Below are 9257 nucleotides of genomic sequence, written 5' to 3' on the forward strand. Positions count from 1 at the left end.
AGCAACAGGACTGAGTCTGGGGAGGGAGGTAGGGGCCAGAGCACCAAGGGCCTGGGATGCCGTGGATGGCACTGCCAACTTTATCCTAAAGGTGATGGGCAGTCATGCAGGTATTAATGGTAAACTGGGAGATCAGATGTTTAGAGAAGGTCTTTGCAGCAGCAGTATGGAGGGCAGGGTGGAAGGGGACAGGCAGAGCAGAGAGGTTTGTACTGGAACCCAGGGAAGACATAACGGGAGCTTGAGTAAGTGGATATTTCTTGTTCTGTATCAGATAGAAGTCGACTTTAATCCCAGCTCCTTCTGATATTAGCTGTGTGGTCTCAGGCAGGTCTCTCCTACTTACCTTACCTCTCCGAGTCTCACTTTCTTCATATGCGAGATGGCTTCATGAGGATGGACGTCACAGAGTTGTGAGGATTAAATGTAAAGTGCTTGGTGCAGTGTCTAGAGCATGGTAATGGACACCCCCCCCCCCAAGTATCTTTGTTCTTGTTCTTAGGCTGCCATCCTGATCTGGACAGTCCCCCTAAAAGAACGTACTGAAGCAAAGACTTGGATGCAGGAAACTGATGTGGGAGGGGATCCCAGGAAGCACAGGTGGCTGAGAAAAGTGAGGTGGGGAGAGAGGAGTGCCAATGAGGGGATGTCACTGGGCGGGCTGCTGCTGTAGGCAACCGGGGCTCAGCGTCACCTGGGGATCTTAGGGGCACTGTGGAGAACACAACTCAAAAGTGTCCCTCCGAGAGATTGGAAAGCTGGGGTGTTTAGCCACCAAACTCAACCCCAAGTTGGCTGATCTTACAACCCCTGCTCTTCCATATGGCTCTGCGCACAGGCTGAATGAGCTCAGGGGGCCCCACCACAGAAGCCTCTTCTATCTGGGAGCCCCAAGCCCTCAGGAAGTCCTCAGCAGCAGAGACCGACGTTGGCAGTGGAGGCGATCACAGTGCACCCCGGAGTGTCCTCTGGAGCTTGGGTGGACTCAGGGTGGGGACTAGGCAGAGGATCCTATCTGCTGCAGGGGCACTACGGGAGCCCGAAAAAGATACTTAGAAAATAGAATCAACCAATCTTGGTTGGAGGAAAGTAATAGGGTGGAGTCTGAAAACAACGTGTATTTTGGGTTTGGTCTATGAAATGCAGTCCTATTCGTTGAGCTTAAAACAATGGCTGGGGGCTAGTTTTGGGGGGGTAATGGTGGCAGGGAAAGAGGGATGATTATGATTTTCATTTGAACACGCTGAGTCCCAAGTGTCCACGATATAGCCACGTGTCACAGTGGGTTGGCAAATGGAATCCCCCCTAATTCACATTAAACTATGTGGGTTTCATTCTGATGTACTGAAATTTGTTTTACAAGTTTTGTGGGAGCAAATCCTGTTTTCTGATAACAAGTGAAGACTCCCCCCCTCCACCCCCGCCCGGGGAAAAAGGCACATTTAATCTGGCGGTTTAAGTGATGGCTTTAAAAACAGGCTGGTGTCTCTTTCTACCTGCTGTTCACTTATTAGGCGACTTTGAACCTGTTGGTGAATTCCATTGCAGATTATTTTCCTCTGAAGAAAGGGAAAAACAGATACTCCCTTGAGTTATTGCATAGCTGTTGAAAACGAGACAGCATTTTCAAAGCCCTTCTGAGTTGTTGCAAAGCACAGTGCCCCATCGAGCATTGTATTACGTTGCTTCGGTTTGCTTTTAAAACTTAAAGCATTCCAATTATCCTGTTGTTACTGCATTTGATACTAAAGTGAATATGCTTGTTTTCTAAAATGGAATTTGTAGATGGTAAAACCTTATATGTGCCAAGTGAGATAAGCCAGATAGCTAATTATGGCACGAAACACATCCTGATTATATATATATTATATATATATATAATATATATATATATATATATTTTCTCTCCACGTGCATATATATTTGTATTGGAGAGGTGCATCCTGTTTTCACTCTATTTCAGAATGCTTTTTTCAATAGATGTTGAAACCACTTAGATTTTAATTTTCTGAAGTGGTTTCTTTGATGGATATTTTATTATAGGAAGCGTAGGACATCCAAGTCAATGGGGCCAGATATAAAACTATGAAATAGGTAAAGTCTGGCTTTAGCTTTCTCTTTCAAGGTGACCCCCTACTTCCCCAAGGGCTTTCCCATGTCCCCCTGCTCACTGCCACGGTGCCCAAGGGTTGTGGCCCTCCACTTAAGGGTGTTTGTGGTACCATCACAGATCCCTTTGTGAACTAGCTTGTGCTGTTTACTTTAGCCACACTTGTTCGCGGAGTGTTGAGTATACACGAAATTCTTGACTACACAAAGTGGGAGAAGTGAAGAAAGCAAACCAATGGCGGAACAAGGCCAGACACCCTGAATCTGTGTCATTTTTCTTAGTGGTGGGACCACACTGATAGTTACAGTAGAGACTGTCTTTCAAGTAAGCTAAGGAAAGGGAAGGATGAAATGTAGCAAGTATAACCATGGGCTGGGCATTGTTCTAAGTATTCTGGTCATTTAATTTAATAAAGCAGCATATTTTCTTAGAGATGTGCTTGAAAGTCAACATTTCTAGAGAAAAGCATAAAGCCTCCTTTATCCAGCTCCCGTTTCTCTGAGAGCTCCTGCTGTTGGCCCTTAGAAGACCTTCCTCTTCCCATTTCTCTCTCCTCTCCTCCTTCTCTCTCCCTCCCTCTTTTTTTTCTTTTTTTGTTTAAACAATTTTAAGAACTGAATTGTATGTCTGATTTTTTTTTTTTTTTTAAGATCCAAACAATAATAAGATCTTTTCATGGTCATTCTTCTAAGGGAAAAATGTGACAGTGAAGTTTTGACAACTGATTTTTTTGGAGTCATGAAATAGTTTGCGTGAAACAAAAATGAAGTAATGACAATGACATTATTTTACTTTTGAAGGGCAAAGGCAGGAAGCACATTCAGAGATTGGATGCTTTTAGGCTGCAGCATGGGATTGTTCGTTCTTCTGCTCTGCACTTGATAGGACTAGCTCAAGAATAAAGAGGTGGTTGTTAGAATGGGAATCCTACCTAGAGGTCTCTCTGCTGGGGGCAGGTCATCATGGCTCTGGAGCTGTCTGGTAACCTAGCCACAGCCAATATTTTCTTTTAGAGCCCGAGGTCTGGGCAGCCCAACTCAGCTCAGTGCCTAGAGAAATGGCTGAACTTTGTGCAGGCCGTGGGTGGCAAAGCTCTTCTGTGTGCCCGCCCTGCTGTTCAGCTTGGAGCCACCACTGGTTTCAATTATGACTTCAACAGGCAGCTTTGAGGACTCCTCTATTCATTACAGTGCCTCACACTCTATAATTAGTAACGAAGGGACACAGGCACTTCACAAATATAAAGGGCTAAACAATAATCAGGCAGTAAAGGCAATGCATTGGGACTTTTCCATCTCTTTGTTTCTTTCAAGTTAAAAAAAAAAAACAAAAAACCAAAACCAAAACCAAAATCCTTCTTGTTTCTTCATTTTATTTTCTTGCCTCGAATAATCTGGTTTTGAGCCTCATGCTGGCCACTTATCAGCTTTGTGACTTGGGGCACCTGACCAGTTTCCTTATCTGTAAATCTCATGGGGGTTGTCGTTTGAGGATTAAATGAGATAATCCATGAAGAGTGCTTTATAAGGAACTGGCTCATATTAAAGCCTGCTCAGTAAATGTTTGTGCTTGTTATTATTTTAATTTCAAATGAAATGAATGAGGAGAGTATTAAGACATAGACATAGGTCTTTTGAGTGTCTTTTTAAAAACCTTCCATAACATTAAGTACATACAAGCGCACAAATAGATTGGTATAATTAACCCCCCACTTGCCCACATATCCATGCCACAGTTGACAAGGATCAGTATTTTACCAGTCTTGTTTCATATAGCCCCGTGTTTTCTTCTAGACTATTTGAAAGCAAATCCCAAGTACCATGTCATTTCACCCATACATTTGAGTGTGTTTTTACTATTAACATCTTAATATGCTAAGAGATCCTTGAGACTATGTCTTCTTAACCTCAAACTGCAGCTCTTAGGGGAGTTACTGCAGTTGGTAAAAACTCAACAGATGTTTAATTAGTGAATGAACAGCCCAAACAGCTTTCTCTACTTTTTGTAGATGCTCCATAAATATCTGTTGAGTGAATAAATGAGGACAAGAATTTTATAGAGTGCCTGATGTAAATGGAGATGCACATGATTTACAAAATAAAGTATTTTTAATACTCAGATGAGACTTTCCAATACTTGGAAGTTTAATATTGCTGTGAATATTAATAATGCCCAAATAATTAGCACTTGAAAGGTTTAATTCTGGCACTCAGATTATTTGTGAATGTCTAACTGTAGGCAACTTTGTGAAAAGCAATTAGCAGATTCTTCAAACACATGACAAATCCTTTATTACTGTGCTTATAAGTGACACGGTTTGGTTTACAGAAAACCAAATGTAATTAAATAACATTGAACTTGAAATCTACCACAGACTCAAGATATACAAGGTATACTTGGCAAGGCAAAAATTCTCAAACACTAGGTTGTTTCAGGTGAAAGATAAATTTCCATTAAGTAACTCCCACTTTTTATTTTTGTCTTACAGACAGTTCCTTTGGCAATAACTTCCACTTTAGCTTTTATTATATAAAAATATAACAAAATTTCATTATATACAAACATTACATTACACAATGTACAGGTTAAAAACACTAAGAAAATGGCAAGCTGCAAGTGAAATTAAAGTCAATAGCATGATAAGAAAAATTAAATACGGCACACATTTCATAAAAATTACATTAACTACATTTTTGTTTGCAAATACCAAACAGTACCAATGTGATTGGAAAGAGCTTCCAACAGCTTCATTTTAAGGCACATCTTGCATATTTAATATATACAACACTGAAACCAGTCAATAACTTAGGGGCTTCTCAGAGTGACCTGTATAAGTTGTGAACACATGCAGCATGGGGTTACACATTTTCATTGGCTTCCTTCTTTGGGGACAGGTACCTGCCAGGGGGGGACTGGTAGAGGGGTACCCCGATCTCCTGCAAGTCTGGGAGCCTCCCTGGACGAGGAGGAGAGAGCAGGGTGACTGTCCTGTCATAGTCCCTGTGGAGCACTTTCTCATAGACGCTCTGCAGCCCCACTGTCTTGGGCAGCTGGGCCTGGTAGTAATTGTCCCTGCGGAGAGGATCTCGAGGCAGGGACGTGCTCTTACAGAAGGTAGACATCTGCGCTGGTGGGTGAGGCGGGGGATGCGTGTTGGGCCCCGCACATGACGGGCTCCAGCAGCGGTCAGAGTGGCCCAGGATCTTACACTCAGCGGTGCACGCCCACAGTCCTAACATGAAAGAGGAGAGAGCATGAAGATTATTACCGAAATTGTACACAACTGCGCCTCCCTCTCTGAATGTCAGGCAGGGTCAGGGCGGCTGAAAAGAAAAGCAGGTATGAGAGTGAACACGGTGATTCAAGATTGGAAAGAAATGCTGCTTCCTATAAAGCCACCTTTATACGAAATTGGCTCAGCTTCCTTTGCTGGAATCAAGTTAAGAAACTGTGGAGCAGAACCACCCCCTCCATCTCCTCCCCCCCAACCCCCCCATAGCTAGCATCACTCCTTGTCTCCACCTAACAGGATGGGAGTGTTCTTTATTCAAGGGTTGGGGGGCTGCCTCGACGTGATATTTTGAAATCTGCTGTCTGAGGAAGGCAGGGGTCTATAACTGGAGAACTGAAAAATGTGGGGAAGAGGGAGGGGGCTGGGAACGGAGATTGACAGGAGGGCAGCAGGGTAGGGAAAGGAGGAACGCAGAACTTGGCAGGAAAGAAGAGTCCTCACCACTCTGCATGTGGTTGATGAGATCCTTTTTCAGAGCGTCCCCGCTGATGTCGGAATCGCTGTCGTTGAAATCACTGTCCCCTTTGCCGCTGTCTTTGCCGCTGAACTTCTCCGCTTCTCGGCCGGAGATGGTGTTGAAAGAGTGTCCTTTCCAGACCGCCACAGGGGGCGCCGGCTCCTTTCCGAAGCCGGGGGAGGCACCGTAGGGCTGCAGCAAGGAAGCGGGGAAGCGGGGCGGGCGGGGGAGGGGGTGAGACCGGGGTTGGACAAGAAACAAGGTGCAACAGGTTAGGCATCCAGACACACCCAGACCCCTCCAGTCCCTTCCCCCAGCCTGTCCGCGGAGCACGGAGTGGGGCGCCCAGCCGAAGGAAGGCCTCACCTCGGCGTGCGCGCCGCGGAGCCGCTGCTGCCCCTCGAAGTGACAGGAGCTTTCCCCGGTGGCGCTGCCGCCCTCCGAGCCCGGCACTTCGGCCGCGGCGACCGCGGGCGGGGGCGGATCGGCCGCGGGGCTGCCAAAGGGCGCTTTGCCGCTGCCAGGGAAGGTGAGCACGTCGAACATGTTGGGTCTGGGCCCGGCTCCCCGGGCAGCCTCCTCCGGGGAGCCGGGAGCCGAGGCTCCGCCGCCCGCCGCCCCGGGCCGCTCTTCCCGGCGGGCCCCCCCTTTGCGCACCTCCTTCTTGCGGCGGTTGCAGGTGGTGGCGATGGCGATGATGGCGGCCAGCAGCAGCGTGCAGCTCCCCGCCAACACGATGATGACGATCAGCGGCGTGTCCCACTGTAGCGCCGGCCCCGACGCCGCCAGCCGAGAGCCTGGCGGGCGGGAACGCTCCGGGCTCCCCGCACTGGCGGGCGCCACCAGCCCGCGCCCGCCGCCTGCTGTCACCACGAAGCTGACGGTGGCAGTGGTGGAGAGAGGGGGGCGGCCGCCGTCGGATATGACCAGCACAGCCCGGAACACGCGGCCTGGCGGCTCCTGCGAGAGGTCGCCTGTGAGCACGATCTCCCCCGTGCGGCGGCCGATGGCGAAGGCTTCTCGCGGCTCCTGCTGTAGCAGCTCGAATGCCAGCTCCCCGTTGGCGCCATCGTCCCCGTCCCGGGCCTGCACGCGCGCCACGGCAGTGTCCCTTGCCGTGCGCCCGGGCACCGCCACTTCTAGGGTCCCGTTGGCCGGCGCTGGGTGCACCAGGACCGGTGCGTGGTCGTTCTGGTCCAGTACTCGCACTTGCACCAGGGCGCTGCTGGAGAGCTGAGGGGAGCCACCATCGCTCGCCTGGATGCGCACGTCGAGCTGGCGCAGAGTCTCATAGTCGAAGCTGCGCAGCGCATAGATGGCCCCGGTGGCCGGGTCCACCGACACATAGGTGGACACGGAGCCCCCACCTCGGCCCACTTCTGCCTCCAGCAATCGGTAGGTGACCTGCCCGTTGCGGCCCAGGTCGGGGTCCCGGGCGGCCACCGTAGCCAAGTAAGCGCCGGGAGGGTTGTTCTCTCGCACTGACACCTCGTAGACCGGCCGTGTGAAGAGTGGTGCGTTGTCGTTCTCGTCACTGACGCGAACAGTGTAGGGCCTCACGGTGCGTAGCGGGGGCGCGCCGCGGTCCTCGGCCACCAGCGTCAGGTTGTACTCGGCAATGCGCTCGCGGTCCAGCGAGGCCGCAGTCACCACCAGGTAGCTGCCCGCGTAGGCTGGCTGCAGCCTGAAGTGCTCGTGCCCGTAGAGGGCGCAGCGCACCTGCCCGTTGGCACCCGAGTCTCTGTCCGAGGTGCTGACCAGCGCCACCAGGCTCTCGCGCGCCGCCCCCTCTGGCACCAGGGAGACCGCGCCGGCCTCGGGCGTCCCGGGACGGGTCGGCGAGGTCGCGTCCGCACCCCCGAGAGCGGCGGCGGCGGCGACGGCAGCGAAGGGAGAGGCGGCAGGTGCGCCCGGGGCGGCCAGCGGGGTGATGGTGATGTCCGGAGCGTTGTCATTGACGTCGCGGATGCGCACGATGACCTTGCAGGTGGAGGCCCGGGGCCCAGGACCACGGTCCTGGGCCCGCACGTCCAGCTCATAGGTGTCCTGGCGCTCGTAGTCCACTGGTCCTGCCAGGGTGAGGCGGCCCGAGCGCGGGTCTAGGCGGAAGAGGCGGCGCGCCTCGGGCGGGGTGCGGGCACCGAAAGCGAACACCACGTCGCCGTTGGGGCCCTCGTCGGGGTCGGCTGCGTCCAGGTCGAGCAGCAGCGAGCCTACAGGAGCGTCCTCCGCCAGCTCCACTTCGGCCACGGCGCCCTGCGGGAAGGCCGGGCTGTGGTCGTTGGCGTCCAGCACTCGCACGCTGAGGGCGGCCGTGGCGGAGCGCGGTGGGCGGCCGCCGTCCTGGGCCACTAGCTCCAGGCTATAGGCTGCCTGGCTCTCGCGGTCCAGCTCCTGTAGCAGCACCAGGTCAGCGCACTGGGCGCCGTCCGCGCGCGTCTGCAGTTCCACGCGGAAGGGGCTGTGAGGCTCCGCCAGGCGCACGCTCTGCAGCCCGTTGGCCCCCACGTCCTCGTCCACAGGCACCTCTAAGGGGATACGCGTGCCCACGGCCGCGCCCTCGGACACCTCCACGGGGATCTGGGCCCGGGGGAAGCGGGGCGCGTGGTCGTTGATGTCCCTCACCTCCACTTCCACGTGCACCAGCCGGAACTGCTCCTGTGAGAAGCTGACCACATCGAAGGCCAGCACGCACTGTGGCGCTTGGCCGCACAACCGCTCCCGGTCCAGGCCCGCATCCCCGACGGTCAGCTGCCCGTCGCCCTCGCGCACCTGGAGAAGCGAGCTGTTGAATTGCTTCATCAGGCGGAAGCTCGTGTCTCCGGATACTTTCATATGCAGGTCCTCAGCCAGGGTCCCGATGACCGTACCAGGGGCATCCTCCTCGAAGGTGCTGTATCGCACTGTCTTGCTCTGGGCCACCGAGAGCACCCAACAGAGGCTGAAGAGCTGTAAAGGGAAAAGGCAGGGGCTGCCCCTGCGCCTCACTGGACTCATGCCGCCAGCCCCAAGTGCTATTCCAAGAGGCTGAGGAATTCCTCTCTTGTTTGCAGGTCCGGGTGTGAGTCGCAGGCTCCTAGGAGCACGCTCTTTGTGAGCCCTGTGCGGAAGGTCTGCGGGCTGTAGCTCGAGGTTCCGGCGGGCTCTGAGGACGCACCGACCTCCCCACAACATACGCCTCTCCCTTCCTTCTCCCGGCTGGAGCTGTGCGCCGCGCGCCGCCTCCGCTTTTATAGCAGCCGATATGCAAATTACCAGAGCCGGGCAGCCAATGGCAGCTTCGCCCTCTCGCCGCTCCTACGCCAGCCTCTGACAATCCCTTTAATGTGGAAAGGCTTAGAGGGGAAAACAAGAAAGGAAAATTAGGGAATCTTTTCTTTGTTTCTTTAACTCCTTTC

General features: G+C 52.6%; 1 protein-coding gene across 2 annotated transcripts; it reads right to left on the reverse strand.

Moving 5' to 3' along the window:
• Positions 1 to 4378: 4378 nt before the first annotated feature.
• Positions 4379 to 9055, reverse strand: LOC122907861 (protocadherin-8). 2 transcript variants are annotated; one of them, XM_044250682.1, is made up of 3 exons: positions 6517 to 9055; positions 5844 to 6051; positions 4379 to 5342 (listed from the first exon to the last, which is right to left on the reverse strand). In XM_044250682.1, the coding sequence occupies exons 1-3, from the start codon at positions 9031 to 9033 to the stop codon at positions 4969 to 4971; spliced, it is 3099 nt and encodes a 1032-aa protein (XP_044106617.1). In that variant the 5' UTR covers positions 9034 to 9055; the 3' UTR covers positions 4379 to 4968. The 2 variants fall into 2 exon arrangements, with proteins under 2 accessions (XP_044106617.1, XP_044106616.1); XM_044250681.1 differs by having other exon boundaries at positions 6226 to 9055.
• Between the last annotated feature and the right edge of the window lie 202 nt (positions 9056 to 9257).

The sequence above is a fragment of the Neovison vison genome, chromosome 5, assembly GCF_020171115.1.
Source record: "Neovison vison isolate M4711 chromosome 5, ASM_NN_V1, whole genome shotgun sequence".
NCBI lineage: Eukaryota > Metazoa > Chordata > Mammalia > Carnivora > Mustelidae > Neogale > Neogale vison.